Source organism: Artemia sp. Qi Xiang Cuo, chromosome 7 (genome assembly GCF_049724085.1).
Source record: "Artemia sp. Qi Xiang Cuo chromosome 7, ASM4972408v1, whole genome shotgun sequence".
Taxonomy (NCBI): domain Eukaryota; kingdom Metazoa; phylum Arthropoda; class Branchiopoda; order Anostraca; family Artemiidae; genus Artemia; species Artemia sp. Qi Xiang Cuo.
The window spans coordinates 41,913,375-41,931,961 of NC_142800.1; the positions used below are offsets into that span (position 1 = coordinate 41,913,375).

The 18,587-nt window shown below is 35.6% G+C and overlaps 1 protein-coding gene across 1 annotated transcript in view; it reads left to right on the forward strand.

Moving 5' to 3' along the window:
• The first annotated feature begins 1,392 nt into the window (after window positions 1-1,392).
• Window positions 1,393-18,587, forward strand: part of LOC148950286 (ATP-binding cassette sub-family C member 10) — a 132,684-nt gene continuing 115,489 nt past the window's right edge. The window contains exons 1-3 of the mRNA XM_089092286.1: window positions 1,393-1,475; window positions 13,643-14,697; window positions 16,555-16,681. Of these exons, the coding sequence (XP_088948412.1) occupies window positions 13,650-14,697; window positions 16,555-16,681 (1,175 nt within the window). The 5' untranslated portion in view covers window positions 1,393-1,475; window positions 13,643-13,649. The remainder of the gene's footprint in view (window positions 1,476-13,642; window positions 14,698-16,554; window positions 16,682-18,587) is intronic.

The following is an 18,587-nucleotide window of genomic DNA, read 5'->3' on the forward strand; positions in this document are numbered from 1 at the left end:
GTTAAAATAAACATTTGAAAATACAAACTTATTTCAACTACACAAGTCTAGTAATTCTATATTTGAACTATTTTTTATATCTGAACTGTCATATCAGATTTTTAAATTTTATATCCTAGTAAGGGCCTACCAATATACTGCAATACGAATCAAAGGTTTATAATTCAGAAAAACAAGAAGGCACTGCTTTACAGGTCAATAATAGTATGAGTATTCAGGCATAAAGAAGACACTGAGAAACAATATCAATCTACCAGCACAAAAATATTTATAGATCTGGTAATGCCTGAAATAAAAACGTAAAACCAAAACCATAAGTAATGTGAATATGTCGAAATCAGGATGTATAATATTTGTCAGCACAGGAAGAAAGCTTGAACGGTGAAATCAAGTGACATTAATGTAAATAAACCTGAATAAATGCGAGCATTTCCAAATTGTGGGATACGTAGAATTAAACCAATAGCTGTTGTAGGCGTGAATCTTGGGATAGCCGGTCAGAGGTTTAAAACTGGACCGAATGATAGCTACCGTTCTTGAATTAGCTTCAACTGGCGATTATTCCTTATCTGATATTCTTTCCAAGCCACCTTTTTTAGCTTCCTGTCGCTAATGGCCGTGGTTTAATCATTAATAGGTTGAAGCCAAAGCTACAACCCTGATCGTATTACACCTAGTTGACAAACTAAGTTTCAGTTATCTATGTTGATCATTTGCTGACGTCATAAGCGTAAGTTCTCATCAAACTAAAAATTTGAAAAATAAGCATCAGCATTAAGAACTTCATCTAAATCATTAAATAATTTAAAAAAGGTGGCATTTTTTAAATGTGCAAAGTCTATTTCTCTTGTGAGATTTGTAAGTAAGGGTCTTTTCAGATTCACCATTCTCTGGAACTCAGAAGTTTGAAATATAGAACTTTGAAATTTGTCATGATTCATGGTCAAGAAATCCCATTGTGTAAGGTCAAGTCTTTTAAATATATTGCCGTAACAATGCTAACTGTCACGTTAGAATGGAATTAAATAATGAACTGTTCCTTCCAACCAATATATAAGGGTAAGTACGCAACGTAAAAGCTGTGCTAGATTTAGGGTGAAACTTCTAGTTGTTTTTTTCAAAACCTCTGGGTTACTTTTCGGACATCCACCATATGGCTAATATGAGAGTAAAGTTTATTTGTGATGCAAATGGATGTTATATTTAGATTGAGGATGCAATTCTATGTATATATTTGCACATTAGGGGGGTGGGGGTATATATTCTGTGAATATATAGGTCCTAAGAAATTCATGAATTTCTTAGAAAAACTGGGAAAAAAAGGAAAGATATGAAGATAAAGGCTCTCCCTTTTCGGTTTATAATCAGGCAACTCTGACTTCACAGAAAAGCGAAAAATTTCAAACATAAACATCAATGTGTATTTATGAAGTCAATAGTTCTCCACAACAAAGGATTCTTTAACTCCTAATCAGGTCAGAATGGAATATTGCTTCGCAGAATTTTATTTAGCTTTTTAAGCACTTCAACGTTTAGGTTAACCTATTAATGAGTCTAGACTAGCCTATGCCTTAGCTTAGCCCAGGCTACTTTTAAAATTTGGCTAGGCAATAGATCTGGTACTTGGCCCCTCTAGAAGGACATATTACCTTAAATTGCAGCTAGGGGCAATCTAAGGATTTCTCCTTGTAGAGCTCTGGAATGATGACTAGTTGTATGCAAGAATCAATGGTGACCAGGTGCTGCTCCATCTTTGATAGCATCCCAATTGAATTTACACTCTTTGGAGGACCACTCATCATCTAGCATTTGTTTAAAAACATCAACAGATTCAGCAGTAACAGTTTCATTGGATAGGTTAGTCCAATTGTTGACAATATGTGTTGAGAAGAATTGAGCAGGCCTACAGACTCTAGATGTTGTAGACTGCTTGACAGGTTTCAGATGGTGACCTCTAGTTCTTGAATTGGTACTAACAGAATTGGGTATTTATTTAGCCTTGGCCCCCTCATAAGGAGACATGTTAAGAAAACAATTCTTACTTTAAAATATGCATAATGATCCTAGTTCTTATATTATCCAAGGGGAGAACCTTTATCATCAAGTCTTTCCTCTAAAAACTTCAAAAGAGAAAAAGTTTCCAAATATCACCACATTTTTCAATTCAATGTTTAAGTCTTTTTAAATTGCCGTCTAATAAGTTCTTTTATAGATAGCGTTCATGCTGGTCTTTTTATTTTATTTTTTTTAAAGAGCAGTGGCAAAGGGCGAATAGCAGTGGCAAAGGGTGAATAGCAGTGGCGTTAATACAAAATATTAATAGCAGTGGCGAAGGGCAAATAGCAGTGGCGAAGGGCAAATAGCAGTGGCGTAAATGCAAAATATTAATAGTAGTGGTTAGGTTAGGTTAGTGGTATTTTGTTAATGGCATGATTTATAACAGAATTCACAATTTCTATAATCTCAATATACCACTACTTTTTCTTTAAACACGTTTTTTGACACATGTGTTAAACACTATCTATAAAACAACTTATTTGGCAGCAGTTTACAGCGGCAATTTCAAAAGACTTAAGCATTGAATTAAAACGTGGAAACTTTTTCACTTTTGAGGATTTTTAGAGGAAAGACTTGATGATAAAGGTTCTCCCCTTGGATAATATAAGAACTAGGATTATTATACATATTTTAAAGTTAGAATTTTTTTTCTTAACATGTCTCCTTATGAGGGGGCCAAGGCTAAATAAATACCATATTTTGAAGTGCCTACCTCCACTTCTTCTCCCTCTAGAGGGTCCTTAACAAAATGGTTATCTCAAAATTTTTATTGGATGTGTATGGGGAAAAAGTGGGTGTGAGAAGGGGGTTAGTTGCCCTCCAATCACTTTCAACTATTAAAAAAGGCTCTAGCCCTTTGAATTTCCAATTGAATGAGCCCCTTTTTGAAATTTCTACAACAAAGCTTTCTATAAAAACCTTATATGCCCCCAGGGCATAACTTACAACCCTTGCCCTGAGGGCTCTGGGGGATTGTCCTCCTCAAAAACATAATTTCTATTTGAAAATCAACTATGCTGAACAAAATGGCTATCTTAAAATATTGATTGGGTGTGTTTAGGGAAATGATGGGTGTGGAAGGGGTGTTAGTTGCCTTCCAATCACTTTTGACTATTTAAAAGGGCACTAGCCATTCCAATTTCCAACCAAATGAGCTCTTTTTGAAGTTTCTATGACAACTCTTTCAATACAAAGTGGCCTGGTCTAAGACCAAAAAATAAAGAATAAAATAATAATACATTGTGCCAGCATTGTTCTTTATTTAGGCAGCTCTATTGTGCTGTCTTCAATTTTTGTTTGTTTTAAGTTTGATTTGATTTTTAAATTTAAGTTTTACTTGTTTTAAGATTTATCCATTTACTTTAGTACATGTTTTATGTTTTGTTTCCATGATTGTTTATTTAATTTCTTTTTATTTTGGTTTTCACTTATTCTTTAATAGGAATTTTGGTTATTTTGAGTTTGAATTATTTTAGGAATTTATTTCTGCTTGTCTTATGTTTAGTATGGCTCTCTACTCTTCTTTGAAAATCTTGTTTTCCAGATAGTTTTTTTCTTTATTGATTTCTGTTTGTTTTTGATTGCCAAAGTTTCAAGTTTTTCAATGTTTTCTGTTTAAACTGCAAAGGATTTTTTTTTTCAACATCAAAGTATCAAGACATCAAAATGATGTTTTTTTTTAAACATTAAAGTTTCAAAGTTCAACTCTCCCTCAAGGAAGTTACAAGTAAATGAAGTAGCTGTTGTGGTCATAGTTGAAAGTTGTGCATTTGGAAGCAGTCACAGTTACAGCTACCATCTGCAGCTGCATTAGTAGGAGCATTGGTAGTGGCCATGAAAGTTTCAGCTTAACACCCTTACTCATTCCTAAAATATTGCTGATAAGGTTCTTTGAAAACTTGGATACAGATAATTTCTTTTGATTTAGCTCCACATACCTCTCAACTTTTCTAAAAAATTTGCCCTTTTGGAAGTACCCAGGACTAAATATTTCCCCCTTTCCTAATAATCAATCCTATGTATGAATAATGGGAGAATTGCATAATTTACAATCCTTGCTTCAGGGCTATGTGATTATGGTATCCCTGGAAGTATAGGTATTAGACTTTTTGACTAGTTTGAACAAAATGATAATTCCCAATTTTGATTAGTGTTGAGCAGTGGGGGCACCTAAAAAGGCCAAAGAGGAGGGGTGATTGTTTCCTTCTGATCTCTCTTGAACATCTCAATATACCTTCAAAGTTTCACCTTAATGTCCTAAACCTTTTTGGAGACCCAGGATCAAACATGCCCTCTTTTCCAATTAAAATTCTTATATGTTAACAAGGGACAAATTGGATTACTTATAGCCCTTGCCCCAGTGGCTAGGGGGAGGTGAGTCAACACCAGAGGCATAGTTATTTAACCTTTGAACTATGTTGAACAAAATGGCTATCTCAAAATTTTGATGGGATGTATTTGGTGAAAAAGGGTGGGGGGGGGCCATCAAATCACTTTTGATTTTTAATAAATAAACAAGAACTTTCAATTTACTATCAAATGAACCTCCTCCTGAGTGTATACCACCCCTTCCATAAAAACCTTATATGTTAACAATAGGCCACTTGCATATCTTACAGCCCTTGCCTCTAGGGCTTGGGGAGGGATGTCAAACCCAGAAGCATTGTTATTTGACCTTTGGACAATTTTTGTGCAAAAATGCTAACATAGATAATAGCAGTTCAAATCAATTGTTTGTACATGACATTGTTAGTTTGTTTTAGGAAGGAAGGAAAATTTTGTAGAAAAGAATACTTTGTAATCCTCTAAATTCAGAGTATTTTACCACTTCATGGCATACTGAGTCACTTGAAAGATGGAAACTGATAATTGTGTTGCATAGGATTAACAATGCTTCTTGACTACTAAGGTCCTTTTGTCAGCCCTGTAGTTTGTTACTACAGCGGGGTTTGATCTCTGGGTCCAGTATTACCAAGCTTTGGTCAAGCCCACTGCATCATCACAGGACCAAAATTGATAAAGTATGGCGTATCAAAGCCTATTATTACAGTGTGCATGTAACTGAACCCCAAGGAACTGAACCACAGTGTAACTGAACCCCCATATAACCAAACCACCATACAACTGAACCCCCATATAACCAAACCCCCATGCAACTGAACTCCTGTGCTACTGAACCCTCATACAACTGTACCCCCTTTAACTAAACCCTTGTGCAACTCAACCCCATTTAACTAAACCCCGTGTAATTGAACCCCCATATAACTGAACCCCCATGCAACTTATCCCCTGTGCAACTGAACCCTTGTGCTACTGAACCCTCATGCAACTCAATCACTGCACTTACATTGGGTAAAACACAATAGGGTTATGAACCATAGTTATTTAATATGGTATAGTTATTTAACCTTGAGACTATTTTAAATAAAATGGCCATCCCAAAATTTAGATTGGATGTATTTGAGGGAAAAATAAGGTGAGGTGGAAGCCTTCCGATCACTTTTAACTCTGAAAAAGTTCACTGGAAATTTTGATTTCCAATCAAATGGTCCCTCCCCTCAAAGTTCATAAAAAAATTTCTACATAAACATTATATGTTAGCAATAAGCAATTAGATTAACTTACAGCCCATGCCCCAGATGCTGCTGGTGGGGTTGTTAACCCCAAAGGTATGGTTATTTGATCTTCAGACTATTTTGAACAAAATGTTTATTTTTATTTTGGTCGGATGTATTTGGGGGGGGGGATGTTGGTTAAGAGAGAAAGGCTGATTGTCCTGTGATTACCTTTGATTCTTCAAAATTGAACTTTCAATTTCAGATCAAATGAGCCTCCTTCTAAGTTTTTACAATCATCCCTTCTATAAAAACCTTAAATTTTAACAGTTGGTAACTTGCAATAACATACAGATTGCTGATACAGGTGTATCAGCAATTTTTTTTGGAACAACTTAAGTGTATCAAGATGAAACTTCTGGGGCATCTACCTGCTACTACTGCTATTAACACTGCTACTACTACTACTAATTCAACACTATTATTAATTCTACTGCTACTATTAAACTAGCACTATTAAGGCTACGCGTATCAAGTTGAATATTTAACAGAATGAGGTATTCGAGGCGGAACTTGAACTAATTCAAAAGGCACTATGTGCATGCAGATTTTCAAAATGGCATATCTCAAAAAGGGATTTGTGTATTAAGTTGGAAAATTCAGAGAGTGCTTAAAGGGAAAGTCAATTCACCAAAAGGAAATATGTGCATGCTCAGGCCGTTATTTACCACTAGGTCCCTAGGCTAACCCTAGAAGCACATAATGCTAGCGGGAGCAATAAATTATCACTGAGTAATTTTTTCCTGACAAAAACTGGACTGATATGATTTATTGTCGCCAGGTGCACTCTGCTGCCACGCTGCCTATTCACAGAAAAATGACTTTAAAACAACACAGGAATTCCATGGTCACTATAAACTGTCAGATGTCTCCCAAGAATGGCAGCTGAGAGTTCAGTATTAGCCCTCTCTTTCATCACTTTTCGCTCATCAGTTGTGTTCTGTTAACACACAGTTACATGGTTACACACAGTGACAGTTACATGGGGGTTCAGTTACATGGGGGTTTAGTTAAATGGGGTTGAGTTGCAGAAGGCTTCATTTAAAGGGGGTTGAGTTGCATGAGGATTCAGTACCACGAGGGTTCAGTTGCACGGGGGTTCAGTTACATGGGGGTTGAGTTGCATGAGGGTTCAGTAGCATGAGGGTTCAGTTGCATGGGGGTTCAGTTGCATGAAGGTTCAGTCGCACGGGGGTTTGGTTATACAGGGGTTCAGTTGCTTGGGGTTCAGTTACAATGGAACCTATAAAAGTATATTCAATCTGCGCTTTCTTTTTTTAGTTGAAAATTCAAGGTTCAAACCTCAAAGTCTTCCTCAGTTAAAATTGTTTGCTTATATCCTGTTTTATTTTTTTACAATCCTTGTTTTAATATACTCTTTCTTCCTCAAAGCTTAATGAGCTGATGCTGCCACATTTAAACATGAGCTCTCCAACTGAAACACTGATACCACACCAAAATCTTCAAATCACTGCAAAAACATAAGGCTAAATATAGACAGACCAGCAGCACGCTGCCGAAATTCTCCCCACGCTGGCTTGGCATTCATTGGTGGCGCGCCATCGATAAATTGGTGCAATGTCTGAATCTACCCCATGTACTCAGTGTGTTTTGATTTAGTTCAATATCACCCCCAAAATATCTTGCAAGCTTCAACTTAATACTCTAAGCCATTCCTTAGATATTGCTGACATGCCCTTTTGACAGCTTGTATGCATATAGTGTGTTTATCCCCTCAACTACTACTACTACTGCTGCTAACAACTCACTGCAGCACCAAGCCGCCTGAAGTCAACACAGATACGCCCGCTCCTCCTCCATCCTAATCTATTCAAAGCCTCCCTCTTTACGCCCTCCCAGCAAGTCCCTATTTCCCTTAAATCTTTCTTTACAACATCCTCCAACCCCAATCACATATGACCTGCTTTCTGTTTAGCCCTTGACAGTTTGCCAAAAAGGACATTCTTTGGCAATCTGTCATTCTTCATCTGCAGAATGTGCCCTAGCCATCTCAATCTTTCTCTCATTATTGATTAAAAAGACTTTTTTCCACAAAATAAGTTTTTCAATGAAAAGTAAAGAACTCCATTAAACAAAAATGAGCAAAAATAAAGTCAAATAATCTACCAAGCGTGAAACTACCACAAATCAGCATCAATAAATAAATGAAACCCAAAACGAATAGAAATTACAATAAATAACCGAGTCAAACTCAAAACGAGCAGAAATTAACATAAGTTGGGCGCAAAACCCCTATGCCTTCCCAAGGCCAGAACAAAATTTGCACTTTACCGAAAAAAATATAAATGTTTTTACTTTTATAACTTTAATAAATCAAATAATATTAACATTTTGATGACTAAATATCAGCATATGTATATTAAAATGACAATGCACATTCATTTGTAATTTTTCAGTAAAGTGAAAATTTTGTTCTGGCTTTGGGAAGGCATATGGGTTTTGTGCCCAACTTATGTTAATTTCTGCTCGTTTTGAGTTTGTCTTGGTTATTTATTGTAATTTCTGTCCGTTTTGGGTTTCATTTATTTATCGATGCTGATTTATGGTAGTTTCAAGCTTGGTAGATTATTTGATTTGATGTTCACTCATTTTTTGTTTAATGGAGTTCTTTACTTTTCTTTGAAAAACTTATTTTGTGGAAAAAGTTTTTTTTAATTAATTTCTGTTCGTTTTATATTGACATAGTCTTTCAGGGAAAAAGAAAATAGTACTTTAAATCTTTTCGTTTTTTAAGGCTTTATAGTTTGACCTGCTATTTGTATGCTGGAGAAAAATTTTAAGCAATTTTTAACCGCATACACCCTTTTAAAAATCTGGACAAAAATAGTAGTGTTTAATTTTGTTTCATACATCTTCTAGTTGACCTGAAATAGAAAACTTGATACCATTCACAAAAAAAAACTGTTTACTTTCTTTGATAGCTTGGATACACTTACGCTATTTTGGTTTAGTTGAATTTTAAGAGCAGAAGTAGCCCCAAAAGTTTGAACATAATACCCTCAGTTGTTCTTGGGATACTGCTGAGATGTCTTATTGATAATTAGCATTAACACAGTGCATTTTGATTTAATCTTAAGACAACATTTAGTTTTTAAACATAATGAGCAAATGGGAGGGTGGGCCTGGGAGGGGGGCTAGTTGTCCTCCAATCACTTTTGATTATTTAAAAAAGGCATTAGCCCTTTCTATTTTCAATCGAATGAGCCCTTTTCGAAGTTCCCACGACAACTCCTTTGATACAAAGTGCCCTGGTCTAAACAACAACAACAAAAAACACATTTTACCCACATCAATCTTTACTATAAAAATGTCAAGCCTTCCAATCACTTTCGAATAATGAAAAAAGGCACTATGCCTTTTGATTTCCAATCAAATGAGCCCTTTTGGAAACGACAACTCTTTCTATAAACACCTTATATGCCCCCAGGGCATAAATTACAACCCTTGCCCTAAGGTCTGTTATGGTGGTTGTCATCCTCTAAGACCGAATTTCCAGAACTTTCAACTATGTTAAACAAAATGGCTATCTCAAAATTTTGATTGGATGTGTTTGGGGAAATGGTGGGCGTGAGAGGGGCTGTAGTCGCTCTCCAATCACTTTCAACTATTAAAATGGCCCTAGCCCTTTCAATGTCCAATCAAATGAACCCTTTTGAAATTTCTACGACAATACTTTCAATAAAAATCTTATATGCCCCCAGGGCATAACTTACAACCCTTGCCATGAGGGCTGGGGGGAGGGGTTTCATTCTCAGAGACCTAATTTCCAGAAATTTCTACTATGTTGAACAAAATAGATATCTAACAATTTTGATTGGATGTAATTGGAGGAATGGTGGGCGTAAGAGGGGGGCTAGTTACCCTCCAGTCACTTTTGACTATTACAAAGGGCACTAGCCCTCTCAATTTACAATTGAATGAGCCCTTTTTGAAGTTTTACGATGTCTCTATCTATAAAAACCTTATATGACCCCAGGACATAACTTACAAACTTTGCCCTTGGGGCTCTGGGGGGTTTGTCATCCTTAAATACATAATTTCCAGAACTTTCAACTACGTTGAACAAAATGGCTATCTCTAAACTTTGATTGAATTTTTTGGGAAAATGATGGGCGTAAGAGGGGGGTTAATTACTCTCCACTCACTTGCGAATATTAAAGAGGGCAATTTCAATATCCAATCAAATGAGCCCTTTTTGAAATTTCTGTAACAACTTTCTATATAAACTTTATATGCCCCCAGGGCATAACTTACAACCATTGCACTGAGGGCTCTGAGGGGTTATCATCCTAAAAGACCTAATTTCAAGAACTTTCAACTACGTTGAACAAAATGGATATCTCAAAATTTTGATTGGATGTGTTTGGGAAAATTGTGGGCGTGAAAGGGGCGTTAGTCACTCTCCAATCACTTTCAACTATTAAAAAAGGCACTAGCCCTTTCAATTTCCAATTGAATGAGCCGTTTTAAAGTTTCTACGCTTTCAGTAAAAACCTTGTACGCCCCCAGGTCACAACTTAAAACCCTTGCCCTTAGGGCTGTGGGGGGGGGAGTGGTTGTCAACCTTAAAGACCTAATTTCCAAAACTTTCAACTACGTTGAAGAACATGGCTATCTAAAATTTCGATGGGATATGTTTGGAGGAGTGGTGGGTGTGAGTGTGGTGCTAGTTACCCTCGAATCACTTTCGACTATTAAAAAGGGCACTAGCCCTTTGAATTTGCAGTCGAATGAGCCCTTTTTCAAGTATCTACGACAAAGATTTCAAAAACAAGACTGTGGGGGGAGTGTCCTGCTCAAAGGTATAATTTCCTGAACTTTGAACTGCATGGAACAAAATAGCTATTTCAAAATCTTTATTGGATGTGTTTGGGGAAATGGTGGGCGTGGAAGGGGTGTTAGTTGCTTTCCAATCACTTTCGACTATTAAAAAGGGCACTAGCCATTTCAATTTCCAATCAAATGAGCTCTTTTTGAAGTTTCTATGACAACGCGTTATATAAAAACCTTATATGCCCCCTGGGCATAATTTACAACCCTTGTCCTGAGGACTGTGGGGGGGGGGGGGTTGTCATCCCCAAATACATAATTTCTAGACCTAAAAACTATATTGAATAAAATTGCTATCTTAAATTTTTGATTACATGTATTTGGGGCAATCTTAGGCGCGAAAGGCGAGAATGTTGCCCTCTAATCACTTTCAACTATTAAAAAGAGCACTAGCCCTTTGAATTTCCAATCGAATGAACCTTTTTTGAAGTTTCTATGACACCGCCTTCTTTAAAAAAACAATATATTTCCCCAGGACATAACTTACAACCCTTGCCCTAAGGGCTGTGGGGGACTATCCTCCTCAAAAACATAATTTCTATCTGGAAATCAACTATGCTGAACAAAATGGGTATCTCAAAATTTATATTGGATGTGTTTCGGGAAATGGTGGGTATGGAAGGAGTATTAATGGGGGGCGTGAGAGGGGGGTTAGTTGCCCTCAAATCACTTTCGAATATTAAAAAGGGTACTAGCCCTGTGAATTTCAAATCGAATGAGCCCTTTTTCAAATTTCTACAACAAAGATTTCAATAAAAACTTTATATGCCCCCAGGGCATAACTTGTAGTCCTTGCCCTGTGGGTTGTGGGGGAGTGTCCTCCTCAAAAATATATTTTCTATCTAGAAATCAACTATGTTGAACAAAATTGCTATTTCAAATTTTTATTGGATGTGTTTAGGGGAATGATGGGCGTGGGGGGGGGCTAGTTGCCCTCCAAACACTTTCGACTGTTAAAAAGGGCAATAGCCCTTAGAATTTCCAATCGAATGAGCTTTTTTTGAAGCTTCTACTACAACGCCTTCTACAAAAACCTTATATGCCCCCAGGGCATAACTTAAAACCCTTGCCTTGACAGTTGTGGGGGAGTGTCCTCCTCAAAAACATATTTTTATCTGGAAATCAACTATGCTGAACAAAATAGCCATCTCAAAATTTTTATTGGATGTGTTTGGGGGAAAGATGGGCGTGGGGGGGGGGAGCTAGTTGCCCTCCAATCACTTTCGACTATTAAAAAGGGCATTAGCCACTCCAATTTCTAATCGAATGAGCCCTTTTCGAAGTTTCTCGACAACTCCTTTGATACGAAATGTCTGGGTATGGAGAAGAAAAAGTAAAAAAAAAAAAATAATACGTTGTGCCCACATTGTTCTTTACTTAGGCAGCGCTATCGCGCCGCCTATGATAGTCCTAGAGAGTAGGATTGAACCACCCTTTTTATAGAGCCTACTGTTTGAAATACAGTCAGTCAGCCGGGTACCTAAAATAATTCGTTGGCAATTTTTCTGGAACACATTTAGCAAATTCTTCCTCCGTTTTTCAGAGCGCCCATGCTTCAGAAACATATTTGATGACTGTCATCACTGTAGCTTCCAATATATAAGCTTGGTTCCCAAACTTATTTTTCTATTCTCCCAACCTATTTTCAACTGTGTTAAAACACCCTGAGCCTTGGCTATTCTACTTTTAACGTCGTTACTGCCCCCACCATCTTTACTTATAATACTACCAAGGTAAGTGAAACTGTCCACTTGATCGATCTTTTTGTTACCCAACGTCAGCTTTTCATCTTCACTTACTCCTAGCGTTAGTGACTTACAATATTAGTATGCATATATTGCCTTTTGGTCAGTTGAACATCTCCCCTCGTCAGTTTCAACAAGACTCTTAAATTTCCTTAAGGACTTTTTCACCTTAATACCTGTAGCATTAGCAGTAGTCGCAGTAGAAGTTGTTTTAGCGTGCAAGTCTTGGTTTTGGCTTGTTCAACATTCCCCACAACATGCTGTGCAAGTTTCAATTTAATACTCTGTGCTGTTCTGAGGATATTACTGATACACCCTTTTGACAACCTACATGGGCATAGTGTGTTTTTGGTTTTGTTCAACTTCCCCCTCAATATTCCATGGAATTTTTCCCTTAGTACTCTTAGCCTTAGTAGTAGTAGTATAAACAGTAGTAGTTGTAGTAGTATAAACAGTAGTGGTAGTAGTAGACACATATTGCCTTTTGGTCAGTTGAACATTCCCCATTATGCCTTGAAAGTTTCAAATTAATGTTCTAAGCTGTTCTTAAGATATTTCTGATACACCGTTTTGGCAACCTGAATGTACATAATGTGTTTTGAATTAGTTCAACTTCCCCCTCAACATTACTTGAAATTTTTACCTAAATATGCTTAGCCTTAGTAGTAGTCACAGTAGAAGCAGTAGTTGTAGTAATAGTAGCAGCAGCATGCAAATATTGCCTTTTCGTCAATTGGTCATCCCTGTCACCATGCCTTGAAATTTCCAATGTGATACCCTATGCCTTTCTTGAGATACGCCCTTTTGACAACCTGCATGCACATAGATGGTTTCCATTTACTTCATCACTCCCCTGAACATGCTCTGAAAGATTTACCTCAATACTGTTATCCTTTTTGGATACCAAGAGTCAAACATATCCACCTTTTCCCAATAACAAATATTGTGTGTAAACAATGGAGAATTGCATGCACTTTTAATTTCCAATCCAATGATTCCCCCCCCCTGTAGATTCTACATCAACTGCTTCCATATTAAGTGCCTTGGTAAAAATAAAATGCATAGAGCCACTTTTGTTCTTACTTAAGCAATGCTATTGTGCTGCCTATGATTTGTATTTGTTTCAGATTTTATTTATTCATTCATAATACTTTTGTTTTGTTTGGTTTATTACATGACTTTGTGTCTGTTCCTTTTTGGTTTTAGGATTGCTATATAATTTGTGTTGACAAGCTTTTTCTTTCAAAAGCTTTTAAAATTTATCGTTAAAAAACTAAAGATTTTGTCCTGACATGTACACCACAGCCTTTTTGTCATATAATGTACAATTTCAGATTATTAAATCTTATTAATAACAGTTAATTTTTCTTCCAGTTACAAAATGGATTCCATAAATTTTTCACAGATTTGTGGTAGTGAAAGTATCCAGCCATGGATCCAAGACGAAGTAGATTTTGGCTTGTGTTTTCAGAAGCTTGCCCTTGACATACCGGTAACAACTCTACTCATCGCGTTCTCTGTATATTACATTGGGCGAGATGGTTTACTGGTTGTCAGAAACACCACTCAGAAGGTTTTCCTGAACTTCAGGATATTGTTAGTTCTATTACTAATTGCTTTAAGAACCTCTGACCAATTTATTAAGATTAAGGTTTTTAAAGAAATCATTGATCCAGTTGAATACTTAAGTGCTCTCTTTGATGTCGCAGCTTGGTTGGCTCAATTTGTGTACATTCAAACTATAAAGAATAGGATTAAATCCCATATATCTGGCCCTTGGCTTATAGTGATCTCGGTATTTTTGAAGTTGATAGTGACCAGTATATATATGAGGACAACTATCCTTCGATATGTATCTGGGGTGTCAAAAGAATATGAATTTTTTATTGCAATATGTGACTGCGGACTTTATATTTTATTTTTTCTGACACACTTTCCCTTTGGAAGTGGTAGTTATATCTCTATAGATTATGAAGAAGCGTTGTTATCATCTGGAGCTTATAATAGATTTCGAGATAATCCTTATTATTTGGGTGTTGCATGTGAAGGTATAACCTTTGTTTCAAAACTGTTGTTCTCCTGGGTTAGTCCTTTGCTATCCAAAGGGAAGAGAGGCCTACTGAATACTTATGATGACTTGTTTGACCTACCTATGAAGATGAACACTGCTAGGATTAGTAAAATATTTCAAGAAGTCTTGAAAATGAAACAAAATGATGGATATGGGAAAAGATCCTTAATGTCCACTTTGAATTCTTGTTTTGGGTTTGAATTCTATTCCTTGGGAATATTGAAGCTGTTTGCAGACATAGCTTCGTTTTTAATACCATTTTTGCTGAGTGAAATCATTGACTTCATTGACAATAAAAATGAAACAATGCTCTATGGATATCTTCTTGCTGGTGGACTTTGTCTTGCGTCTCTTGTTGGTAAGGCCTTTTTTAATTTTCTCCTTATTCATTAACATGGTTAGAATATAAATATATTCTTATGGTTGAAGTTTCGATCGTTTGGGGATAATAAAATGAAAGAAGGATTTTTAACCAGCTAAAAGTATGTCATCATACTGTTCATAGGTTAACTCCCTCCCTCTTGTGAGATGCTCCAGAGTCTAAGTGTACAAATCCTGGAATAAAGTATGAGAGAATGCAAAAATAGTTTTTACCCCAAGAGAATGGGAGGATACACAAACAGTTCTTTCCCAATTCACTATCTTTGAGCTTAGTACCTCCTCCCCCTAAGAAAGTATCGCACATTGTTTTGCTTTACACAAAGTATTGTCGCTCATAAAGCAAATATGTGCAGGGAGCGAATTGTGTCAAATAGCATGTTTAAAATTTTTATTTCTATTAGCCCCTGAAATGTTTCATGATGCCCAAAAGAAGCAAAGTTTTGCTGCTGGTTCCTCAATAGAATGATGTGTGTGAGTTTCTTGTCGATGTATTAAAATGATTTAATTCAACTTGTCGAAAAAAAAACTGAGAAATATCTTCGAGTGAAAGTTCATAACTACCGGTTAATTCGCGGAAAGGTGTTTGCTTCATAGAAGGTGGGGAACCCCAGGCTCAATGAACATGAATTATAATTTTAAGTGATAGCCTACATGACAAAAATAAAACCATATTATCCAGGTGATCGCTGCATTTCTTTGAATGTTTTAAATGTTTACACTCTTTAGACAGACTGGTTTTGGTAAGCACTTAAAAACATTTACTCTCTTCTAAAGATTGAACCAGGAGGACTGTATATTTTTATCCACAATGGCAGGGGTTCCCAAAAATGTTAGAAGGTATCACTGGATCTTTAATGAAAATAAAAGGTTGTAAAGTACCACAAAATGGTAGAAAACGCCACTTTTCTGAGACATAATCTTTTTGGCCAGTTTAAAAGGGCACTAAAATTTTTAATTTTTGTTTGAATGACCCCATCTCCCAATCTTCTAGAATTATTGGTTCGATACGATCACCCTTGGAGATAAAAAATAACAACAAATGAACACACATCGGGCATCTTTCTTCTGGAAAAGAAAAAAAATGCAAAATTCCATATCTTTGTACATTTGGTTATCTCATAGGATGAATATTTGATTTTTATTAATATTGCTTGACCTTTTTGGGAGTTGTTTGAACCTTTTTTCAAATATCAGGAAATTTTTTTCTGACTTGTTACTGTTTTTGTGTAACATTGCATTTAATGGTTTTTATATATTTAAAATCACCATAAAAAGTGAGTTCTTTTGATTTATTAATCGTTATAAAAATTGCTTTTGTAGAGTTTTGGCTATTATTGGTTACTCCTTACTTATAGTTTGTTAACACGAACCGTCTGATAGTTATAGATGAACTATGTCATATTTGCTTTTTGCTGTGCCTTGCAGTGTTTAGAAGCGCCTTGGGCTTCATGAAGGCACGCTTTTGTAGTCCTGGATGTAAACTGTGGTCCGAACAAGCTACATTGTTGCATTGAACTAAGAATAGAGACAAAAACGCCTGCTAAAGGATTTTATTTTTTCAAAATATTATATTTGACTGTAAGGATCTTTTAATTTGTATCAAAATAGCAACATTTAAAAACGAATGATTTCCTGGAATCCTTCTATTTTTGTGTCGTCTTAAAATTCAAAATTATGGATTTGAGTGGCATTCCTATTCAGTGCCCTATAAAAAAGAAACTATTTCAGCCTTTTAAACAGAGGATTTTGAACTTTTTTTTTTTTCGTTGGGTCCACTTTTGTGTGTTTTTCTACATCTGTGTCAGACTATCATTAATACCACTTGTTTTTACAGGATCCTGCCTTTCTGTACATTTCAATTATCAAGCAGAAACTATTGCTGTCCGAATTGAAGGCACAATTATTTCCACAGTTTACAGAAAAATGCTTACGGTTTCTCTGTGTCAACTTAGTGGCTACAAGTAAGAGTTTAAACACTACTATTCTTTTTATAAGTTTATATATATATATATATATATATATATATATATATATATATATATATATATATATATATATATATATATATATATATATATATATATATATATATATATATATATATATATATATATATATATATATATATATATATATATATATATATATATATATATATATATATATATATATATATATATATATATATATATATATATATATATATATATATATATATATATATATATATATATATATATATATATATATATATATATATATATATATATATATATATATATAACATGGGGTTACCTAATTCCGTAAGCTGATCAGAGCACATATTATTAACCCTAATTTACTATGAAAAGTCGGGTGAAAATGGGGTTGCCTACAGTTACCTAATTGCGTAAGCTGATCAGAACCGTTAACCCACAGAATGCAATAAGATTTAGTGTGGGACCCTATTTTTTTTCTGGTAAGGTTTTGTCTTTACAGGTATTTTTTAGACTAATTTTCGACTCGGTCAAAAAATTTCGGGGGGGGGGGGTTCAAACCGGTAACCCCCCCCTGGATTCGGCCTTGATATATATATATATATATATATATATATATATATATATATATATATATATATATATATATATATATATATATATATATATATATATATATATATATATATATATATATATATATATATATATATATATATATATATATATATATGTATATATATATATATATATATATATATATATATATATATATATATATATATATATATATATATATATATATATATATGTATATATATATATATATATATATATATATATATATACAGGGCCGTATCAGGATTTTTTTGTTCGGGGGGGGGGGGTCGCCCGATTTTTTCCCGTGGACTTAGTCTAACATCCTCGAGCAACATTACGTCAGCTCGAGTCCGTTATTCCACCCCGTGCCACCGAGGACGCGTCCAATCGGCATAATTTCGTATCTATAAGGGGCATTTTTTTTTTTTTTTTTTTTTTTTTATTAACGCAAAAACAAGACAAGTATGTACATACTGTTAAAAACTACAAGCTTTTTTTTTTTTTTGCGCAAAAAAGCCAAATAGTAGGCTAGAAGTAGTCTATATATTTTTAGTTTTTTTTTTTAACTAAAAGTAAGGGGGAATATCTATAAAACGAAATCCAGGCGACGGTTTTTCTTCCCTGAAAAAATGTCGATGACCTTGTCTGGGCAGATGTCAACGTCCCTATGGACTGCAAGGAGGACTAAGCCACTCAATCGTTCTTCTCCTGTTGAATTTCTCAGCCAGGTTTTGAGCCTTTGCCAGCTGTCTCTGACGAGAACAGAACGCAAAATCTGCAAAAAAGCAGCGTCCTCAGACGGAAAGTAGGACAGCCAACTGAAACGAGGGAGCCAAGTTAACCGAAACTTCAGCTTCTGTTTTTCAGATATTGGAAAAACATAGGAGATATTTGGAGTCCAAGAGCTTTTCAGCGAATGAAGTTTAGAATTCGCATAGCGACTGGGTGATTTTTTGACAAAACGACTGATGTCATTTGCAAACAACGACAAAGACTGGGTTGGTGCAAGTGCGTATTGCGTCGTGGTTGGTTCCAGTGTGCGTGATTCAGAAGCTTCAACGATGGCTCCGGTGCCCTTCAGATCCACAGGTGTAGATGAATACTCCGCAGACGTCCCGCTAATGCCACTGTCAGAAACATCCCTGGTCCGCTTGGGCGCGAAAAACGACGTAATGTCACACTTCCTCTTCATGTTGAAAATCGCTCTTCTCTTAGCCGAGTCCGAAATTGAACTGAACTTAACTGACAATCTTGCACTCTCTTATACCATACCTCCAGCGCCCATTAATCC